Source organism: Girardinichthys multiradiatus, chromosome 4 (genome assembly GCF_021462225.1).
Source record: "Girardinichthys multiradiatus isolate DD_20200921_A chromosome 4, DD_fGirMul_XY1, whole genome shotgun sequence".
Lineage (NCBI taxonomy): Eukaryota > Metazoa > Chordata > Actinopteri > Cyprinodontiformes > Goodeidae > Girardinichthys > Girardinichthys multiradiatus.
Window position 1 is genome coordinate 50,058,282 of NC_061797.1, and position 23,444 is coordinate 50,081,725.

The 23,444-nt window shown below is 45.4% G+C and overlaps 1 protein-coding gene across 2 annotated transcripts in view; it reads left to right on the top strand.

Annotated features, from left to right (window-relative positions):
• Positions 1-19,074, top strand: part of LOC124867095 (src substrate protein p85-like) — a 19,392-nt gene extending 318 nt beyond the window's left edge. The window contains exons 2-16 of one of the 2 annotated variants that reach the window (XM_047363346.1): positions 1,292-1,388; positions 1,473-1,546; positions 1,625-1,754; positions 4,163-4,273; positions 5,077-5,131; positions 5,546-5,656; positions 5,940-6,050; positions 8,215-8,325; positions 10,598-10,708; positions 12,581-12,636; positions 12,709-12,778; positions 12,865-13,106; positions 13,240-13,366; positions 13,939-14,007; positions 18,009-19,074. In XM_047363346.1, the coding sequence (XP_047219302.1) occupies positions 1,305-1,388; positions 1,473-1,546; positions 1,625-1,754; positions 4,163-4,273; positions 5,077-5,131; positions 5,546-5,656; positions 5,940-6,050; positions 8,215-8,325; positions 10,598-10,708; positions 12,581-12,636; positions 12,709-12,778; positions 12,865-13,106; positions 13,240-13,366; positions 13,939-14,007; positions 18,009-18,145 (1,599 nt within the window). In that variant the 5' untranslated portion in view covers positions 1,292-1,304 and the 3' untranslated portion in view covers positions 18,146-19,074. The remainder of the gene's footprint in view (positions 1-1,291; positions 1,389-1,472; positions 1,547-1,624; positions 1,755-4,162; positions 4,274-5,076; positions 5,132-5,545; positions 5,657-5,939; positions 6,051-8,214; positions 8,326-10,597; positions 10,709-12,580; positions 12,637-12,708; positions 12,779-12,864; positions 13,107-13,239; positions 13,367-13,938; positions 14,008-18,008) is intronic. The other variant, XM_047363347.1, reaches the window with a different exon arrangement.
• The last annotated feature ends 4,370 nt before the right edge of the window (positions 19,075-23,444 follow it).

A 23,444-nucleotide genomic window follows, 5' to 3' on the forward strand; every position in this document is an offset into this window, starting at 1 on the left:
ATCTCTGTATTATCCTCGGTTTTATCCTGTGAAGATGTCTAGAATAATCCTGGAGGAGTAACCTGGGAATTAACGAGCTGAGACGCGACACAAGTATGTTCAGATTTAGCCGTTAATTTCTCACAATCAATGGACGGAAACACTTGATTCAGAGATTTACAACCTGATCTGATTTATCAAAAGGAAATGATCTGAGAGCAAAGGTCAAAATGGAACAAGCTGAACAAATTCAGTAAAACTTCCCGGTGTAATCAGTCACAGTAACCCACCTCCTCTGCTCACACCTGCTGAAACAGCCTACAAGGTGAGCAGCAGCTGGGTGTGGTTCCTGAGGTTCCTGTCCTGGACCAGCAGCCATGCAGGTTCCTGATTCCTGGTCCCAGGCTCTGATTAAAGACAGATGCTGGCGGTCCACAAGCTGTTGAGTCAGGACAAACTTGGAGGAATGATCCAAAAATAGGTCCAAAGGGAGGTTCTGACATCAGTGGAGGAAAACATCAAAAAGCCTTTAATAATCCCTTCAGGTGGTCCTGATTCATAGTTTAACCTGACTTCTCGTTCTTAAGCATGGCCTGGTATGATGCTGCCATGGTGCTACATTTATTAAACATTTTTACCATAAATTAGTGTAAGTTAAATAAAGTGTAATCAACACCAAGAAACTGAAGTCCAGAGTCCTGGGAGCTTGGTAGCAGTATGGTGGGTCTGGTTGCCATACTGTGTCATTGCAGGATTTGCTCTATAAAAAGGGGAGGATGGAATATTTGTTCTGTTTCATAATTACTTTTACTGAACTAAAAACAGAATAGCCTGAATCTGGTTCAGGCACCAAAGTAATAATTAGGGATGGTTAGAATCCATCTATCCTGCCATCCATCCATGGAAGGGAGGAGCATTTGAGAGATGAATGTCTTCAACAAAGAAAACATCCCGTTTCTATCCTTAAAAATATATCCTGACTCAAAATATACAGCGAATTTCACACGTCATGGTTCGAAACAACCGTTCAAGCCTTAATACTTTTCACTACTCGGGTGGAAACATTTTTCCTTCCAGGAAAACTAAGGTGTTTAGGTCTGCAGAAGAACCATAGAATCAACAGGTTCATTTATGATCAAGAAAAAATATCCTAAAAATATCTTAAAAGCAGAAAACAACTCAAATATTTAAATGTTATTTTAGTTTTTCAGAAGCTGAGCTGAGATGGTCGTTTATGTCTGATGGGCGAAGATGAGAAGAATGTCTGCAGTAAAGTGTCTAAATGTAACGTTGATCTTTGTCTGTGTTTCAGTGCGTGATTGAAGATGTGGAAAGCTGCTGCAGGTCAGAACATTAAGGTGGCCATGGATGAAGGAGGAGACGACTGGGAGACCGACCCGGACTTCGAGGTGCCTATTTTCACCACTTCATTCCTGCTTCTCTCCTACTGTTCCACGCGTTTAATTAAGGTTTTAATTTTGGGATTTTTCCAGAATGACGTCTCAGAGAAGGAGCAGCGCTGGGGGGCGAAGACGGTGGCCGGATCAGGACATCAGGAGCACATCGAGTTAGGAAGAAATGATCTGCATCCTATCTATTACATGCTCTTAGACATCTCCTAACCCTGTCCCTCCCTCTGCTGCAGCATCCACCAGCTGCGTGAGACCGTGTCCACGGAGCACACCAGCCTGAAGCAGAAGGAGCTGGAGAACATGCCCAAGGCCTCGCACGGATACGGAGGCAAGTTCGGAGTGCAGCAGGACCGCATGGACAAGGTAGGAGCCAGTTGGGTCTCGCAAGTTTCCCAGGAAGAATCTCACTTTGAGAACGACCCGCTAGTCTCATCTCCTCTCTAGATGGGATGAGTTTAATTATCCAGAACCTTTAGGATATTTTCCCAGAATGTATCTGAGGTCCGTCCTCTTCACTCAGTTTTTGACAAGCTCTTTCACTCCTGCTGTTTTACGTCACGTTTCTTCTGTTGTTAAACATGAACGTTTAACTTCCTGTATGAAGTCGGATTCCAGCTTGTACGGTTGATGCTCTTGTTGTGTTGCCTGATAGTGATGGAAAGCTGGAAACCGACCAAACATCTCAGAGCTCCAGAAAGGAGAACTTTCTGTGATCCTCTGAGCTGCAGACTAAGTGTGAACTAGGCTGAGTCGGTCAGCAGCTCTCTCCCTCCACATCTTTCTCTGTCTCTGTGTGGTCACTGCTGTATGAATGTGATGAGCGAGCTTTGTTTACACCAGACAGCTCACATGTGATGAGTCAGATGTCTCCACTTCCAGCTGGATTCTGGATTCTTCCCACTGGTTCGCTGCCTCATTGACCCACAGGACTCTTTGTTCCTGTTTCTATCAAAGTTCTCAGCTGGAGGCTGGACGATGGGGAAGAGTAGTCGTCTTGGAGTCAGAAGGTTGTGGGTTCGATTCTGGCTTCCTCCTGCCATATGTCTATGTGCCCCTGAGCAAGGCACTTAACCTCAAGTTGCCTACCAATCTGCATGTCGGTGTATGAATGTGTGAGCGTTGGTGATTGGGTGAATGTGGCTCTAGTGTAAAGCGCTTTGAGTGGTCTGTGTGACTGGAAAAGCGCTATATAAGTTCAGTCCATTTACCATTAACTTAGCTGGTTCATATCTCATCCATGCCATTTCTGTGGGGAATTTGCATGTTCTCCCTGTGCATGCATGGATTCCCTTTTGCTTACTGCAGCTTCCTGCCACAGTCCAACAACATGCATTATAAGCTAATTGCAGATCTGCACAATAAGTAGAATTGATGTCCTCATGCCAATATTAGTCTGCAATATCACAAATGCAAAGGACTGCTTGGGCACAATAAGAGGTAGGATACTGTACTTTAACTGTCAGGCATATATTTGGCCTGTTGGATGGACCTCTAAATGTCATTCATGTCCATACCTGGTCATTTTAGAAGCTGAGATGCTAAAACTCCTGCAGAGGGAAGGGAACATGATCATCTATATCTATATAATCTGTTCTTTCAAGTTAAAGCAATAATATCACAATTAGATGTTTTCCTGATGGTGTGCAGCTCTAGTTAATTGGTAACTGTAAATTAGATGTGGTTGTGTGTCTTTGTCGTGCCTGTGATGGACTACCCTAACCCAGAGCTCATCCAAACACTGCAGGGATGATCTTCACCCCCCTCAGCAACCCTGAGTTACTTTACATGGAGATCAGTAGCACCACTTTCCACCTGAGCTTCGCCCCTTCATTACTTTCCTCTGTTTCTGCCCATTCTGCAGATAAATGGTTAGAAAAATGCTTAAATCACCAGCATTATGTCATGTTATTGCATATAATATAAAACATTGTGTTTTGGTTGTTTGGGTTGTAGTTTCTCCTCAGACCCGCTGACTGTTAAATGTGACAGATTATTAAAACAGAACTACTGAGGGACCCCCTGCTGGTAGATGATATTTAATAGTCATCAAAAGCCCAGTTATTTACCGGGAACTATCATTGGCTGTTAAATGGGTACGTTCTCATGATGGTACCTTAAAACACCTGGAAAATGTCAGGTACCAAACACCACCTGAACAGGTCCACTTATGGTTCTGTAACATATCTGACCTACGGTGTTATTTGGCTTTAAACTGTTGATTGCGTAGCTCAACAGGCTGATGACTAATGATTTTAACTGTTAAAGCTCCACTGCAGTAAAAACATGTGGCTGGGTCCAGCTGCTCTGCTCAGCTTCAGGGTGCACCGAGTGCTGCTAAAACCCAGGGAACCTGGGACTTAATGCTGTAGAACCGGGACATTTTGCCCTCCAGTCATCACAGAAGGTCATGAAGAGAATATCAACACATTCATGAAGCATCGTACCCTAGAATGTCCTCTCAGATGTTTATTCCTTACAAAGTATCCAGCCGCAGTGATTTTATTTTTTTTAAATAGCTGTGTTGATTTATCCCAGAACCGTCCAGAGTGAAAGGGGGTCGGGTCGGGTCACAGGGTGGTCTTTCAGGGTCTGAACTGATTGGCTTCAGACTGCTAAACTAATGCAAATAAAACTAGGGATAACCTAGGGACACCTGGATTTGGTGCTTTCCAGCTGTGATCGGATCACTCAGGATGAATGTTGGTGCCGGGCCTGAATGGACTTTTAGAATAGATTGATGCATCTACTCTGCTGTCTGTCTTTATTTTCAGTCTGCTGTGGGTCACGACTACCAGAGCAAGCTTTCCAAGCACTGCTCCCAGACGGACACCTCCAAAGGATTCGGAGGGAAGTATGGAGTTCAGGCCGACCGTGTGGACAAGGTGCTTCTTCTGGCTGCTCTTCTCTAACCCGATGCACATGTTCATACATCCAACAGTTAATTAGCAGCATCCTGCAGAGTCTGCCTACTTGTTTTACTGTTATTCCAACTAAGAATTGATCTTAAAAACAAACTATTAGCCTATTGAAACATATCCTCCTGCACAGTTAATGAGGAAAATTGCAGAAATCACATCTTGGGAGCGTTTGCACAGCAACCTTTTGAAACGGATGTATCCTGCTGTGAAGCAGAGATGAACAAAAGTTCTGCAGATGTTTGAAACAAAATGAGCCTTACGTGGGGCGGGGGGGTGACCAGCTTCTTGTCTGGCTCTGATGTGATGTGGGTTGACCAATCAGGTGTAGACTTGGGGTAACTGAGGTCTGGCTCACATGCACATTGAGGGACGAGTGACGCTTACGCCATCTTTGGATGTTAACCTTTGGCGTCAGGCTCGTTTATGCTCACTTATTTGGCCAGAATCACAATCAGGACTGACGTTTCCACATCTAGTCGTCATCCTGTGTACGACTTAATCTACAACCCTGCACAAAGCCAGTTCTGTAGGTCAAAGGTCACATCTGAGATCTTTATGGCTAAAGACAGGACAGGGAATGAGGCCTATATGTGCTTCCAGGACGTTCAAAGTTCATGGAGAATTGTGTTCATGGATCTTTATAGATCTGCTGCAAATAGCTTTTGAATCTTTGTTTGTTTGTCTTTATGAAAAGTTTTAAACGCATCCAACAGACAGACATGTTCTCGGCTCTCGGCTGAAGATTTGTTTTTCCTCTTTGGTTCCAGTCGGCCGTCGGCTTTGAGTACGCTGGTAAGACGGAGAAACACGCTTCGCAGAAAGGTATGTCCAGGCATGTCTCCTCCTGAGCCCCACATCAGATTTCCTCAGAAATTCCAGGAATAGGCAGGATAGCGATCCAGCTCTCATCCACACATGAAAAACAGGGTTGGAGTTTAGCCTGTTATTAGCAGCTGATCAGAGGAATCACTTCAAACTGCCGGCGGGAGACATTTTCAGCTCAACATTTCAGATATTTGGCTGCATGTTTGAGGAAGTGGGAATTTATGGCCCAGTCCAGATTAAACGTTATATCTAGAGTTAAAATAATGAATTCACTGCATTCACATGACGCTCCGAAACACCTTATTCTCGTCCTGAATTGACTTGTAGTTGATGTTGGAGACTGTTGGTAGGAAATGTTTTGGAATGTTGCAGCTTCACCTTGACCTCTGACCCCTCTGCTTTGCTGAGCAGACTACACCACCGGGTTTGGGGGGCGGTATGGCGTGCAGGCGGACCGTGTGGACCAGAGCGCAGTGGGGTTCGACTATCAAGGCAAAACAGAGAAACACGAGTCACAGAAAGGTTTGTTCCCACCCTGCAGCGTCCCAACAGGGACTAGCAGAACATGGACAGATTTACATATGTACTTTGACTAGGCCATTCTAACACATGAACCTGCTTTGATCTAATCCATTCCAATGTAGCTTTGAATAAAACATGTTTCCTTGGGTTAAAAACATGGATATCATGCTTTCATATAAATATCTGGTTTGATTTAAAGTTCTGTGGAATGAAAACCAACATCTTGGACCTGATTTTGACTTCCTGTCACCCTTTTGCATGCCGCTGTCTGGGACGTCTGCAGATTATGCCAAAGGCTTCGGGGGCAAGTTTGGTGTTGAGACGGACAAGGTGGACAAGAGCGCTGTGGGCTTCGAGTACCAGGGCAAAACGGAGCAGCACGAGTCGCAAAAAGGTCAGTGGAGTTTAAAACGGGTTCAGGTGGAACCAGAGCGAGGAGCAGCTCATTTAAACAACTAATGATCGATGATGTTTTTCGTTTATATCCATCTGACGTGTTATATCGACACTTATTCAATAGAAATGAGCAGAATTTAGTTTCTGTGTGGTATTTGCTTTTATTTTAAACTCTACATTCCTTTAAAGATGGAAGAACCTGAACATCCTGGGTTGTTTCCCGCTCAGTGGAATATTTTCTCCCAGATTCTACCATTGAAAGCTTTTATTTGGCTCTTATTGGCTCCTTAGAGTCAAGTTGGATAAATCTGTTCTTCTGGACAAGATCGCGTCATGGGTGCCAGATAAAAACAGATCCATTGAAACTTGTGTTTAGAGAAGCAAAGCATTCCAGCTTGTGCAGCTGAAGGTGCCATCAGTGGATTTGTGTCTGCAGGGCCTGACTGAGCCACGCCTTCATTTCTGCCCCAACTCGTCTGGACGTCTTATTATCGCTGCAGAGCAGCTCAACCTGAAACGTCTTGCACATCATGCCTGTCTGAGCTTCACTGTCTGCAGAAACACCAACAGCTGGAGGCCAAGGAAGGGCGGTGGAATAAAGGCAGCCTTTCTAAAACTGTTTGCATGATAACTGGGTCACACGTTGCACTAGCAGGGCGAGTCGTCATCATGCACCAGTTTTACAGTGAGCATGAACTGCTAATGATGTTCATGGCTATTATTAATCTGGGTCAAGCAGCTGCTTGGGTTACTGTAAAATGGTTTCTATGATTCTGATGTGCAGAACTCTGGATGATCCACTCTCATGTGGACTTCTTTAAGCTCGAGTTTCAGCACCAGGCAGGAAAATCCACCCTGAGGGATCAGTTCTTCATGCAAGTAAGAGTTGGCCACGTCACACCTGAACAACGTGCTGTTCTGAGGTTTAGGCTCGGTTCCAGTTGTAATAATTTTAGTCTTTTAATGAATTCTTTAAACTGTTCTGCTATCAGGATGCAGAGATGATACAACATCCATTTGCAGTGGATTCTACAAACAAGTAATTTCTCTGATCCATTAATATTTGGTTAAATGTTTCTTACCAGGTTTCACCTCAGCCACAGTTTTTGCAGCAAGCTTCAGGCTGCGTTGTTGGAACACCCAACTGTTTCCTAGTCTCAACCATCTAGGTAACCCTTTCTTCATTATTCCATCCACTACGGCAATGAAGGCCCACAGCATGATGCACCCATCGCCATGCTTGTTAGTTGATGCAGTTTTCTTGGGTCTGAAGGTCTCACCTGGACTCCTGTAGACGTCCTTCTTGTCATTGTGGTCAGACCACTTGATCTTTTGTTCAACTGGTTTTGGATTTTTCTTAAAAGCTGAATCTGAACTCTAAGCTTTTTACTGAGGAGAGTTTCAGTCAGTATGATGCTAGAAGCACGTTGATGGCTCCAGAAACTGTGGTAGAGATGCAACTTGCTAAGAGACTTTTAACAGACAGGCGGCAGATGGCAGTCCCAGGCTCATGGGTTTATTTGAGACTGTATGTATAATTCTGACCCGCTTTGGATTAAAGAAAATCCACAATAAATTCAAACCGATGCCCCTAACTTCCTTTAAAATGATTGCAGTTTGTTCAGTCATTTGACCCTGGAGGAAAAAATGGTTGAAATATATAATTAAAAGTCAGAATAATGAGATTCCTGCTTTTGATGGAAAACAGAAGCAAATGAAAGGAGAGCTGTGTGTGGTTCACCTACAGCTGCTGTCTGCACAGCTTCACCCTGGACACCGTCTCCATGCGTCCACAGAGTGGACAGGTTTATGAAGCAGTAACTGCTGTGGTTAAATAATGAATCAACTCAGTCATTAAACATCCAGTTTATCCACCATTCAGTCATCATTCCAACAAAGCCTTTAAATGTCTTCAGATGAACTTTTAAGCATCAGAACATGTGAGATGATTAGAGAAACGTATGATTTGAGCTGTGTAGGCTGCCTTCTGCAGCCGGTGATATTGGTGGCTGTGCTGTTGGAGAAGAACCGTCTGCAGCTTCATCCTGTTCAGAAAACAAAATCACCAGTTGAATTTATCCGCTGCTCTCATGACTGCGTCTGTTTTCAGTTTGTGTCGAATTGAGCAACAGCTTCATCTTTAAATGGCTTCTTCTCTGCAGACTACGTGAAGGGCTTCGGGGGGAAGTTCGGAGTGCAGACAGACAGGCAGGATAAATCCGCGCTGGGATGGGATCACCAGGAGAAACTGCAGCTTCACGAGTCCCAGAAAGGTACAGACTGGCTTGTTCCTGCTGGTCTGAGGTGACGTGTTTTATAAGCCGCTGTTTAAATCCAGAGACATTTATTGTTTTATGTTCACCAGGAGAAATAGGCACCACCTCTCTGCTGAGCATCGACTGAAACAGGATGAGTTCCTTCAGATCAGATCGTTTATTAGATTCATTTTTACGAAGTTAGAAAGTTTTTCCAAAACCAAACTGATTGTTCTGCATCAAACTTTCCAACCTGTTGTCTCCATCTTCGTCATTCCTCTCCAGCTCAGCGTCTCAACTTCCCTATCCACATGAAAACGAGGAAGAGAATCCACAGCACAGATTTCCATTTGCATGTCGGTGCTGCGGATAAAACCGTGTCAGTTTACGGGGTTGAAAACTTTACTACCAAATTGATCTGCTTGTTTTTGAACCAGTGGAGGCTGTTTGATTTATTTGGTGCAGCTTTATGCTAAACTGAGGCCTGAACTACAGAGCAGCTTCAACTCATCCAGGGTTAGCTGCTTATTCTGAGGTGGAAGGCATGCATGAAGTAACTGCACCTTGCTTTTTAAAGTAAACTAACTATTACTAGTTATTTTATTATATTTTATATTATTTATTTTTAAATAAACTAAAAGTGGAATATTCAGAGTAATTGTCAGTCGTTTTCTGCCTTCCTTCACCTTTGGGTTGTTCAGTCAGTCATCCTGTAGGCCTCAGGCCTCAGTCTTCATGGGGAGATGATCCCTCTGTTCAGGCGGACGGCGCAGGAATATTTCCACATTTAGAGGAGAAGTTTCTGCAGGCTGCAGCAGCAGCAGTGACAGGGCTGTGTGTTTCTGCTCCTGAGGAACTGGATTGAAAGGATTCCCAGAACCTGGACCTGACCGTTAACGTGTTAAATGGTCTGAAGCAAGAGAGGGGACTAGCTGTTGGGATTTGGATCATTGTTCTGCTCCAAGATTACAAACTGATGGCTGGACATTCAGCTTCAGGATCTTCTGTTAGATCAGAACAGTAATCACATCCAGGTCCTTAGAGCAGCCCCAGACCATCACACTACCACCGCCGTGTTTGGCTGTAGGTGTGACGTAATGGGACGCCCATGTTGCAGAAAGTTTCACTTTTGTCTCTTCAGGCCGAAGAACATTTCTCAAAGTCTTTGGGGATCATCGAGATGTTCTCGGGTAATAGTGAGACAGCCTTTGGGTTCTTTTGGGTCGGCTGTGGTTCTGGCGTTGGAACTCTCCCATGGAGTCCATTTTTTCCCGGTCTCCTACTCGTTGAGTCATGACCTCTGTCCTTAACCGAGGCAGTGAGGCCTGCAGAGCTTTAGATGGCGTTCTGGGTTCTCCTGTGACCTCCTGGATGAATCGCCGAGGGGTTCTTGGAGTACTTTTGGTAGATCAGCCTCTCCTGGGAACGTTCTCTACATGTTCTCCATCTGTGGATAAAGGTTCTCACTGGGGTTCTCCATGCAGACAGATAGAAATCAGTGACTGATTCTCATCTGATCTTTCATTGTTTTGGATCGGGCTAGATGTGCTGCTTCTGTAGTATTTTAGCCTACTTCATGTTGTTAGACAGGTTCTGTTGAAGCGATTTCTTCTCCATCACATCTGGGATGGAGGTGGATCTTCTGTTTTTCCAAATGATTTCTGTCAGAAATATGGGTTGGTATCGGAAGATCAGTCGGAACCATGAGTCCGGTTGGGTTTTCAGACTCTGATCACCTTCTTATTTAAAACCATCAGAACGCGATTCAGTGTTTTCTGCTCTGGGTCTGGTCTGGTTCTGTTGCATTGGTTAAAAAGCGAAGCAGCTGTGATCCACTTGTCCTGCTTCATAGTACCGGTCTCAGTTTATAGAACTAAACAGGAGGTCATTTGTTGTTGTGCGACATCCAGCTTCAGCTTTGGTTGGATGATGATCCGTTCAGACTATAAATAATCTAACATCAAGCGGTAAAATTCTGGACTCTTGGTCTGTAGAGTTTGGTTCCTTTGTTTCCATTCTTCTTCCTCGTTTGATGTTGAGATCAGAACCGGTGCAGCTCAGACATCCAGCTCTCTTCTGTTTGTGTTTTAATAAATGTGGAGATAATCTCCTCCTGAAGTGAGAAATGGACCCCAGGAACTGGGCCACTTGAGAAATTTTGATCACTGCATTAAATCACAGCATGTTCCTCCTGGTTCCTGTCTGAAGATCATGGATGTCTTCATCTCTGTGGGAGCTTCTGTCTGTGTTTATGTGTCTCTCTGTCTGTGTGTCCATATGTGTGTTTCAGACTATAAGCGTGGGTTTGGAGGGCGGTATGGGGTAGAGGTGGAGAGGCAGGACCAGTGTGCGCTGGGCTATGAGCACAAGGAGAGCCTGGCCAAGCACGAGTCCCAGAAAGGCACAGAGATGCTCCTGATCCAGAACATTCTCATTTCCCCTAGCTTGTCTGTCTCCACGCTCTCCGTTCCTGCTGTTTTCCTTTCAGTGACCGACACGCCTCCCACCTCTGCAGCACTGATGGACCAATAAGAAGCAAGCAGCCGTCTCCATGATTCACTTCCTGTTTCAGCTGGTCCTGAAACACATCAGACTGCTTTAGCTGGTTGTTCTGCATATTTTCATGTTATTCACTCAGTTCCTCATAAAATAAAATCATGATCCACCTTTTAGCGACGTTTAGTCCTGCAGATTGGCTTTTTTCTCCAAAGATCATCTAATAATCTAAAAAAAACTGAGGAATCTGGTCGCCAAGTTTTACTAAAATGTTCTGCTGCTTGTTTCTCCTTATTGGTTAAATATTTTTACTGTTCTGATCAGCTTCCTCACTGTTGTTGATGAAGAGGCCTCTCTTTGGAGTTTTTCCTTTAGATTTTGGCTCCTTTGTCTTTCAGTTTCAGTCCCGTCTCTGAACAAGAGGATGAAGGAAGACAGTGTTCCTGCAGCATCACCAGTCAGAGGAACCTTTTAAGGAAGAGGTCATCATGTGGAAGATGGCTCATTTCTGTACCCAAACATTCCCCCAAAAAACAGCAAAAGATTGTAATGACCGTCACTCACTGAGGTCCAGCTCTGCTAAAGTAGCCTCAATGAACCACAGAAATTCCTTTTTCATTTTAAACATCTCCATTGACCTCTGCACCTCCTCTGACTTAGACAAGTAGGAGCATCCACACCAAAGTGCTGGTAGCATTCACTGGTCTGGACTAGCTAAAAATTGTCCGATTCCAGTAACTAGTTGATTTCTCGGTGCATTCCTGTGGTTACCATGACGTCAGCTGATTTATCGACCACTGCAAGACTTGAGTTTTAATGTTTTAGGCGTAGCTAAAATGCACTGGTGCGTGTGAGCATCGGTAGCAGTCTGGTGGACAGATGTTCCTCAGCTGATGAGCAAACAGGAATATAAAGATGTTTGGAAAGCAGCAGATGAGTTTGATTCCTCTTGTTTTCTGTATTTCCACACAATCTGATTTTCCTGAGTTTAAAGTCCAGCAGTTTTACAATTTTCTATTATTTGCTCAAAATGTAAGAAACATTTTCCATGAAAGTAGAGGAACCCTGGAAATCTGTGAGGAGATAGATCATGATGCAAACCACGCTCCTCAGCTGGGATCTTCTGTTTGGAGCTAAAATCTCCTTTTCTGTTCGACAAACTTTATAAAAAGCAGCCAAAGTCCAAAGGAAAACCCAGAAGGAACTCCAGAAAGTCTGGAGATCGCCTGCCTGCTTTTAAAGATGACAGGAAAGTCTGGCAGCTTGGAAGGAATCTAAGGAAATGAGGACTGGGTCAGAATCAGTGCTGCTCTGGTGCAGATGGATGGACCTGCGTTTATCCTGCTCTCATCCCAGTAAATGTTGCGTCTGTAGATGGAAATGTCCGACTCTGCAGGATCACGAAGTTCTCAGAACTTCTTGCTGCATGAACCACATCAGCATGTTGGATCTGGTTTTCCTCACTGTATCCCGTGCTTCCATGATGTTTGATTTTGTGAATCCACTGCATGTTGTCGGGTCACTGTGCACGTTACGCCCACCTCCTGTTGCACGTGGCTGCAGATCTGAAGCTCAGGTGGCTGCTTCCTCCTCCTCTTCAGGTCTGCATGAGCTCATCAGACTCCTCTCCTCCCATCAGTCTGCTCCATCAGAATTTAAGACCTCAGCCCTGAACCCGATCTAACCTGGAGGGCTGGTTCTGATGATCCTGACTCTGATGGGCGCTGTCACCTCAAAAAAAAGCTGACTCTCTGCCGTCTCCTGTTTTATTTTCCAGATTATTCCAAAGGATTTGGAGGGAAGTTTGGTGTCCAGAACGACCGCATGGACAAGGTAACGCTCCAGTTTCTGGTGTTGGTGTGACGGCGGTTCAGAATGGGTTCCTGACATGTTTGTGTTGGACAGAGTGCAGGGTCGTTTGAGGAGGTGGAGAAGCCTCGTTCGTCCTACCAGAAAACCAAACCTGTGGAAGCTGGTGAGGACTCTTCATCATTTTCTTCCTCAGCAGCCTTTTTGACCAGATCTTTGAACTCTCAACCTTTTCCTCCTGTTCCTGAGCAGCGGGCAGCAGCACAGGTAGCATCAAAGCTCGCTTCGAGAACATCGCCAAGCAGAACGAGGAGGAGGACCGGAGGAGGGCCGAGGAAGAGCGGGCACGCCGGCAGGCCAAGGAGCAGCAGGAGCAGGAGGCAGCGCGCCAGAAAACCGAGAGGGCACCCCCTGTCCACGCTGCAAGCCCCAGTCCGAGTCCCAGTCCAACCCCGAGTCCCACTCCCCCAGTTCAGCCTGCTGCAGAGTACCAGGTGGGTTCTGGTTCCGCTGGTTAATATGGACGTCTAATCATCTGCAGACACTGTTGAAGCCAACCTCAGCGTTCATCAGCTGCTCCCTGAACATTTCCAACCTCAACTTCCCATATCCCGTTTTCTCTTCCAGAACACTCGGGATGTTCTGAGTGAAGCTGCTAATGACGGAGAACCGCTCTATGAGGAGACTCAGGACACCGAGGCCGACTACGAACAGCCGGATCTCTACCAGAACCCTAAAGAGCCGGCTGCAGCAGGTGGCGCTGTTTGGGATTTATTTTCTGTACAGAAGTGATTTAAGATTCGCTGAAATAGAAAGACTAGTTTTACTCAGGCTAGTTCTCAAAAAGTCACAAGAACTAAAATTTCTTTATCTTAATTTTTGGCTCTAAAGTCCAGAAAGCTTCCAGATTTCCCACATCAGGTCTTAGATTCAATGTGGGTCTGTTGAAATTGGCATTAAATGTGCCGGAGGTATGTGTTTGCTTCATCATTTGTAGTTCTGAGTGATTATTCTTTGCTGTAACAAAACTACAAACCCCATCATGCAGGGCAGCTATGATCCTTGTCCGATCCCATTCATCTCCTGGCCTGGTGAGAAAATCTGCTTCTGTCCCTGGATTCTGGCTTCAGACTGGGTCCACTTCCATGATGGGCTTTTCCAAGAATTTAATTGATTTAGATGAAGGAAAAATGTTATCAAGAAGGTTTAAAAATAAAAAGTTGCATTTCTAATAGGTCCAGGCGATGCATTCAGGTCCAGGCGATGCGTTCAGGTCCTCTTGTACAGGTTATTTGTAGACAGCTGATTGTTTCTGTTTGAATGCAGATGAGCAGCACTACGAGTACGGAGAGGACCTCGGCGTGACGGCTGTGGCTCTGTACGACTACCAAGCAGGTGAGACATTTTCTGGATCATTCTGTCAGAATTGGGTCTACAAAACCAGCAGGACTTAGTGCTTTGGATCAGGTTGAAACACCAGTTGAAACGGTCAAGAATCCGTTTGGTTCTTCTGTGTTGAACAGTTTTAAACCTTCATTCCAGGGATTCCCAACGAGCTACCAAACGTTTTCCTGCTTGGTCACGCTGGGTTCAGACCGCCGGACCGACTAAACAGGGTTCTTTAGAACCAACCTTTTTTGTACCCCCTCCAGTGTTTCCCTAGGATTTTGGTCTTGGGGGTGGGGGGGTTTAATATTTTACATAGTTTCCTCTGACTCTGCATATTCAACAGAACATCCCTCAGGAAACAAAACTGTTACCTGCTGTATTTAGATTTAATTTCTACATCTTTTTTCTTAATCTTTTTAACTGTCTCTCTTTATTACATGTTTTATCTGTTTCTTTCCATCTTTCAATCCTTATCTTCTCTGTCTGTCTGTATTTAATTATCAGTCTCCTAATGCCAGGGGGGTAATTCCACCTCCGACAGCCAAGCCAGGTGAAAAGCTTTCAAAACCCGCAGCTATCCTTGCCTTGCCTGCCTCCAGGTTTTAGCGGCATGTTTTTCTGTCCGGTTGGGAGCGAGCGTTCACGTACCTCGGCGACGCAGAGTATCAGGAGTGTGTTTTCGTCCAACTTTTGCCAGGTCTGGTTATGAAAGTAGAGTAGCGACGACGCAGGGACAGAAATCGTTCATGACGTGATCTAATAAAATGAATGACATCAACTGAAAACATAGTATTACTACCTTGTAGGCTGGGCGGGGCAGGACGCCCCTCTTGGATAATGGTCAAGAAACGCTGCCCTCAGTCAAATGAGTTTTAGCGAAAATAGAATGTACCACAAATGATTATTAAGTGAAAATCATTTTTATTTAATCGCTTTAACTTCATCATTCTTAGGCATTTTATTCTTTTCAGCTCAAATTAAACATAAAGATAACTCTGTTCCCGTGAAAATGAGTAAATAATCTAAATAAATATAAAATCAACATAAATAATAAACCCGCTTTTGTTAAACTGGAGCTCTTTTGAATAAGTCCCCAATAAACAGAAAATAAACCTAAAACATCAGCAGCAGAACACAACAGAAATCATGTTGAGGCTCAATATATGACTTTGTTTTCATCATTTTAATGAGACACCTGAGCCTTCTTGTCCCTGTGTGGAAACAGCTGTTACTTTTCTCTCTCTCCATCCCGGTTGCAGAGCGTCCTGCAGGTGAACAGCACTGACGCCCCTCCCCTAGTCTTTCCGACCCGTACTTGTTTTATGGTGCTGATAAAAGTTTGGTCCTAATAAAGCATCACACATCCAAGAATTATCCCCATTGTACCCCTGATCTTGCAAATAAAATATTAAATGTTTCCACGTCCCCCTGCAATGTGCTCCCGTACCACTAGGGGTACGAGTACCCCCGGTTGGGAATCACTGCTTTAGAACCTTTTAGGTTCTTTAATCACTTGGAGCTGAATCATTTGTGTTGAAGATGGACACGGTAGCTCACTGGTTCCCAGACTTTATTATCCTGACGTTAGTGTCTGAGTTTTTTTTTATTTTATTAATAGTTAAGTCCTGATAATTCTGTACCTTTTTAAAAACTAGCGACCACCATGGATCAGACATCAGGCAGCAGCAGCTGGCTTAATGCTTGTTTGTAGGAAAGAATGAGATGAAAACCTTTATTACGACCCGTTATTGTGACCCGAAGCAGATGAATTAGTAAGTCTTTAAGCATCAACGCAGCTTCCCTGATTCCTTTTAATAAGTAGGATGGGAAAACAGGGAAGCGGGACGGTTTTCCCTCCTGATGACCAGCAAGCAGATATCTGAAGGTCACATGAACTCTGGTTCAGCGGGGGTCAGTTCAGGTTAAACGGACTATTTGTAACTCATATTAACCCTTTTGATTATGATGATCAGATAACCACCCTGGGATTTATGCCTGAACCTGTTAATAGGTTCTATTGGTTCTGTTTTGAACATCTCCCTTTTGATTGTTTCAAACTGACTGGATTTCCAGCAGGAAGCAGATTAATCTGATCTGGAGGTGTCCCCCAGTTGTTACCCTGAGTTCATCAGTCAGAATATCTGATAAAAGCATCAAATGTGACCATGCAGATAATCGGGTCACCTCGATGCAGAGGTTTAGTTGTTTTAGAACCAGGCCAGACAAAGAAAGCCCAAGTCTGTTGAACCGATCTGTGATGTCCTCGTCTGGTGCCATCTTAGACAGATTTCTGGAATGTGTCCAAAGCAATGAATTTTGGATTTGTGTGGAACCAGAGAACCAGGGTTTTCTTCTGTAGTCAGGTTAGAACTGTCTCCGTGTCCCTGTCTGTGTCTCCGTGTCCCTGTCTGTGTCTCCATGTCCCTGTCTGTGTCTCCATGTCCCCGTGTGTGTCTCCGTGTCCCTGTCTGTGTCTCCGTGTCTGTGTCTCCGTGTCTGTGTCTCCGTGTCCCCGTCTGTGTCTCCATGTCCCTGTCTGTGTCTCCATGTCCCCGTCTGTGTCTCCATGTCCCCGTCTGTGTCTCCATGTCCCCGTCTGTGTCTCCGTGTCCCCGTCTGTGTCTCCATGTCTGTCTGTGTCTCCATGTCCCTGTCTGTGTCTCCATGTCCCCGTCTGTGTCTCCATGTCCCCGTCTGTGTCTCCATGTCCCCGTCTGTGTCTCCATGTCCCCGTCTGTGTCTCCGTGTCCCCGTCTGTGTCTCCGTGTCCCTGTCTGTGTCTCCGTGTCCCCGTCTGTGTCTCCATGTCTGTCTGTGTCTCCATGTCCCTGTCTGTGTCTCCATGTCCCCGTCTGTGTCTCCATGTCCCCGTCTGTGTCTCCATGTCCCCGTCTGTGTCTCCATGTCCCCGTCTGTGTCTCCATGTCCCCGTCTGTGTCTCCGTGTCCCCGTCTGTGTCTCCATGTCTGTCTGTGTCTCCATGTCCCTGTCTGTGTCTCCATGTCCCCGTCTGTGTCTCCATGTCCCTGTCTGTGTCTCCATGTCCCCGTCTGTGTCTCCATGTCCCCGTCTGTGTCTCCATGTCCCCGTCTGTGTCTCCGTGTCCCCGTCTGTGTCTCCATGTCTGTCTGTGTCTCCATGTCCCTGTCTGTGTCTCCATGTCCCCGTCTGTGTCTCCATGTCCCCGTCTGTGTCTCCATGTCCCCGTCTGTGTCTCCATGTCCCCGTCTGTGTCTCCGTGTCCCCGTCTGTGTCTCCGTGTCCCCGTCTGTGTCTCCATGTCCCTGTCTGTGTCTCCATGTCCCTGTCTGTGTCTCCATGTCCCCGTCTGTGTCTCCATGTCCCTGTCTGTGTCTCCATGTCCCTGTCTGTGTCTCCATGTCCCCGTCTGTGTCTCCATGTCCCCGTCTGTGTCTCCGTGTCCCCGTCTGTGTCTCCGTGTCCCTGTCTGTGTCTCCATGTCCCCGTCTGTGTCTCCATGTCCCCGTCTGTGTCTCCGTGTCCCCGTCTGTGTCTCCATGTCCCCGTCTGTGTCTCCGTGTCCCCGTCTGTGTCTCCATGTCCCTGTCTGTGTCTCCATGTCCCCGTCTGTGTCTCCATGTCCCTGTCTGTGTCTCCATGTCCCCGTCTGTGTCTCCATGTCCCTGTCTGTGTCTCCATGTCCCCGTCTGTGTCTCCGTGTCCCCGTCTGTGTCTCCATGTCCCTGTCTGTGTCTCCATGTCCCCGTCTGTGTCTCCATGTCCCTGTCTGTGTCTCCATGTCCCCGTCTGTGTCTCCATGTCCCTGTCTGTGTCTCCATGTCCCCGTCTGTGTCTCCATGTCCCTGTCTGTGTCTCCGTGTCCCTGTCTGTGTCTCCGTGTCCCTGTCTGTGTCTCCGTGTCCCTGTCTGTGTCTCCGTGTCCCCGTGTGTGTCCCCATGTCCCTGTCTGTGTCTCCGTGTCCCTGTCTGTCTCTCTTCACATCTAAAGCACAATTTTTACCTGTTTATTTTTGTTCCTGTTTCAGCCGGCGATGATGAGATTTCCTTCGACCCCGATGACATCATCACCAACATCGAGATGATCGATGAGGGCTGGTGGCGCGGCGTCTGCAGGGGTGCCTACGGCCTCTTCCCCGCCAACTACGTGGAGGTCCGGCAATAACGGTGCTCCGTCCCCAGATTCCTTCACACGTCTCTCTTCACCTCATGTTCGAGCTTCAACACTGAGACGTCTCGGTCTCCTAGCTTTCCTTTTCCTCATCGTTCTGTCAGATCTTAGTTTCTGTGTGCAGCAGCAGACAGGAGGAGCAGTTTTCTCTGCTCTTGAAGCAGACCGAGGTAAACTTGAGGTGTTCTCAGAGCCGCATTAATCAGGATGAGTTTCATTGTAGCCTCTGCAAAAACCCAATAAATGATAGGAACGAGTGAACGGCTGCTGCTGTCTGTAGCTCAACTTTAAACTAAAACTCATCGGTGCGCTGATCATGGACTAGAAAGCAGATCCTTTCCTCCATGTTGGACTGGAGCTCCAAGTCCCTCCTGACTGAATCTGCGCTCGATGATTCATTAAAGCTTTTTCTGACAATAACGACTGATTATAACGATCGGGGTGGGGGGGCTACACATGGTTGTAACTCGTCACCTTCCTGCAGATGAGTATTATCGACGCCGTGTTTGGAATCATGTCCTGTTAAATCGTACTCCAGCGTATTTTTGTTGCCGTCGCTGTTTTCTTTTCAGATGTGGAAATATTTGTTTTGCTGCTTTCAATTCTTGGAGGTTTCTTTCTCTTAACGTTTCCTCACCACCAGGGGGCGCTTGTTGACCTCAGAGGTGATTGACCTTTAAGAAAGCAGCATGTTGACAGCGTCCTGCCATGTGAAGGGGAAAAACCTGTAATTTCTGAGACTGCAGGACAGTTAAACAGGCGTGTTTCTGTCTGAGGGCTCTCACTTTAATTCATCTCTGGGTTTTATAATAAAAGTGACCTTTTCAAATGGATTATTTTTATCTGTTTGCTTGAGTTGCATCATTACCTGCTTGTTCATTTTGTTTTTTTTAAGTTTCAATAAATAAAGTATGAATAATTCAGTTTTTGGTCCATTTCTTTAAATATTACCTGAAACAGCAGCTTTCAGATATTTAGGAGTTATTGAGACAATCTGCAGTTTTCCCGGGATTTTAATCTGCTCAGCAGAGAAACATCTTGGAAAACGTTCAACGTTCTTTATGCTGAAAACTCTGTTCTTCATTCTAAGCAGCTACAGTGGAAGACTTAACAGTTTAAAACATGGTGGCAGCATCTCTAGTCTGCAAGTTTTCTAAAGTTGACTGATCAGATGCCAGTTAAACGTTACTCAAGTCATCATGTTGCGTCTACTGGTTGCCGCCAATGAAAATCTGCAGCTGTCCTCTCTGGATCAAAATGGCTTCTCTTGAAGTAAACTGCTGCTGAGAAAACTGTTTTCTGGATCACTGAGAACTTTAAGCTTCAACAGCGAAGGCCAGAACCATCCCAGGAGGTTCCTAAAGTTACCAACAGTATAGAGCTTAAACATCCTGCCTTGTTCCGGTACCATAGATATTGGATCCATTGGTCCAGTTACCCCAACATCCCACATCATGAAGGTACCAGAGAGTCCTGTTGGCCCACCTGAGTAGTCAAACCAGCACCTTCCAGAACCCCCTGCAGTTTGTTAATCGGCGTGGAGTTGAAGACGCCATCATGGACCAACTGTCCTCTTAACGAAGCAGGAGGGACTGTGAGGAGCACATTCTTGGATTCTCCAGATGTTAGCCTGATTAGCTTTGTCAGGAACTCCAGAAGACTCAGGTTTAGGCCTCCATGTGTGGACAGAACAAAGGAGACGACTGAAGATTTCAGAAGAAGCAGAAATTTGTCGAACATGATTTCCATCATGGGAGAAGATGTGGATTATTAGAAATAACAGTTTCTACCCGGGCAGCAGACTGGAGACACAGCGGTGAAGAAGCGGGTTGGACCCATCCAGGGCCGCTCCTCATCCCTGATCCAATTTGCGGTTCATGGAAAGGATCATGAAGTGTGACCATAGAGAGGAGGGTGTCTGCTTTGGAAGCTGCAGGGTCCTGTCTTTGCTATTGCAGATGATGTGGTTCTGTTGGTGTTGGTGTTAAAATCCAAGGTTTAGTGTCTCAGAAAACTACAATAATGTGAAAGTTAAATACAGCAAGCTCATAGAAAGTTGAGTGGAAGGAAGAAGCGTGGAAGGAGAAGGTGCACCAGCAACCGGGAGAACCACAGCCTTGAGAGGATTGTCAAGCAAGATCCATTCAAGAATGTGGAGGAGCTCTCCAAGGAGTGGACTAAGGCTGGAGTCAGCACATCAAGATCCACTACACAGACTGCTCCTACACATGGGCCACAGGCGTCTCACCTGGGCCGAGGAGAACCAGAACTGGACTTTTCCTTAGCGGTCCAAAGAGTTTCATTCTCTGGAAGCCAGAATCATCATAATTATGAGAAATAAAGGCTTGAAATATTTCACTCCGTGTGTAATAAATCTAGATAATAGATGAGTTTTTCTTTCTGAAATATAAGAATCAAACTGAATTTTTTCATTATAATCTTCGTCTTCAGTAATGCGGTGCTGCTCTGGTCTGTGGTCCACCTCCTGAGCGCCTGCCTTTGGAGGTTTTCCTGGGCTAATCAATGGGGAGGACTTAACAACCTTCTGGTCTTTCATTGTCTTGGGATCCCGCAGAATGAGCTGGACCGTGTCCCTGTGGAAAGGGATGTCTGGGTCTCCCTCTTGGACCTTTTGGCCCTGAAACCAGATGTCGGGTAAGCCCAAGATGACTAATGGGTTAGTAAAGTAGTGGGTGGATCTGCACACAGTCAGGTGAAGGCTTTTGGACAATAAAGTCAGGAAAGAAGCCTCTTGTCTCCTAGAAAACGATCGATACTCAACTCTGCAGGAAGTAGAAGGATGAACATCATAAGACTCTGAGGAAACATGACTGTTTGAAATGTCAGCAACAGAACAGCGAAGAGCTCATGTGTGGTGCCAACATGGAAGAATCCAGATCCAATCCATGAGTAGGGAGAACAGACTTCCTCAAAGTTCTGGCATCAAAACATCCTTCAAGAGCAACTTCTTCCAACAGTCCAAGAGTTTAGTGATCGGCGGATTTTCCAGCGTGATGGAACACCGTGTCACAAGGCTAGAATGATAACGAAGTGGATCCTAGATCAGAACACTGACATTCTGGACCTGTGTTCACAAAACCTGTCAGATCTGGACTCCACTGAGGACCTGTGGTCAGTTTTCAAAACTCAGAAAGTTAAGCCAGCAAACTGGGACTAGAGGGACTAAATGGGTCACTATCAGCCAGGTTCTGGCCCGGAAGCTCAGATCTAAAGAATTTCAGGAGCTAGGCGGAGCAGCACTGGAGATGTTCGGTTTGCACTTGAAATAGATTTAAAGGTTTTCATCTAAGGATTTTTAAAAGAATAAAGACATCAGAGTACATTTATATACTTATACAGGTCCTTCTCAAAATATTAGCATATTGTGATAAAGTTCATTGTTTTCCATAATGTCATGATGAAAATTTAACATTCATATATTTTAGATTCATTGCACACTAACTGAAATATTTCAGGTCTCTTATTGTCTTAATACGGATGATTTTGGCATACAGCTCATGAAAACCCAAAATTCATATCTCACAAAATTAGCATATCATTAAAAGGGTCTCTAAACGAGCTATGAACCTAATCATCTGAATCAACGAGTTAACTCTAAACATCTGCAAAAGATTCCTGAGGCCTTTAAAACTCCCAGCCTGGTTCATCACTCAAAACCCCAATCATGGGTAAGACTGCCGACCTGACTGCTGTCCAGAAGGCCACTATTGACACCCTCAAGCAAGAGGGTAAGACACAGAAAGACATTTCTGAATGAATAGGCTGTTCCCAGAGTGCTGTATCAAGGCACCTCAGTGGGAAGTCTGTGGGAAGGAAAAAGTGTGGCAGAAAACGCTGAACAACGAGAAGAGGTGACCGGACCCTGAGGAAGATTGTGGAGAAGGGCCGATTCCAGACCTTGGGGGACCTGCGGAAGCAGTGGACTGAGTCTGGAGTAGAAACATCCAGAGCCACCGTGCACAGGCGTGTGCAGGAAATGGGCTACAGGTGCCGCATTCCCCAGGTCAAGCCACTTTTGAACCAGAAACAGCGGCAGAAGCGCCTGACCTGGGCTACAGAGAAGCAGCAATGGACTGTTGCTCAGTGGTCCAAAGTACTTTTTTCGGATGAAAGCAAATTCTGCATGTCATTCGGAAATCAAGGTGCCAGAGTCTGGAGGAAGACTGGGGAGAAGGAAATGCCAAAATGCCAGAAGTCCAGTGTCATGTACCCACAGTCAGTGATGGTCTGGGGTGCCGTGTCAGCTGCTGGTGTTGGTCCACTGTGTTTTATCAAGGGCAGGGTCAATGCAGCTAGCTATCAGGAGATTTTGGAGCACTTCATGCTTCCATCTGCTGAAAAGCTTTATGGAGATGAAGATTTCATTTTTCAGCACGACCTGGCACCTGCTCACAGTGCCAAAACCACTGGTAAATGGTTTACTGACCATGGTATCACTGTGCTCAATTGGACTGCCAACTCTCCTGACCTGAACCCCATAGAGAATCTGTGGGATATTGTGAAGAGAACGTTGAGAGACTCAAGACCCAACACTCTGGATGAGCTAAAGGCCGCTATCGAAGCATCCTGGGCCTCCATAAGACCTCAGCAGTGCCACAGGCTGATTGCCTCCATGCCACGCCGCATTGAAGCAGTCATTTCTGCCAAAGGATTCCCGACCAAGTATTGAGTGCATAACTGTACATGATTATTTGAAGGTTGACGTTTTTTGTATTAAAAACACTTTTCTTTTATTGGTCGGATGAAATATGCTAATTTTGTGAGATAGGAATTTTGGGTTTTCATGAGCTGTATGCCACAATCATCCGTATTAAGACAATAAAAGACCTGAAATATTTCAGTTAGTGTGCAATGAATCTAAAATATATGAATGTTAAATTTTCATCATGACATTATGGAAAATAATGAACTTTATCACAATATGCTAATTTTTAGAGAAGGACCTGTATATGTTTAGATGTTCTTTCAACTCAAATATCTAAATGAATCCCAGAAAATGAAACCGTTTTTACACCATCTCAGGTTCACGTTTAGTTCACTGGATGTAAATAATGATTTAAAAAGAAAAAGTGACGTTTTTGCATCATTGCTGCAGATATTAGTACTTTGGATGACGACAGATGGTATACAAACACCTACAGGAAACATTGCATGTAGGGATTTACCAAGTTGCTCCAGAAGGTGGCGTTGTTTTTCAGATTACCTGGATCATGGAGTCTTGAAGAACTTTCTTTACCTGCTGCTGCAATAAAACACACCTGGGAAGAAGTCC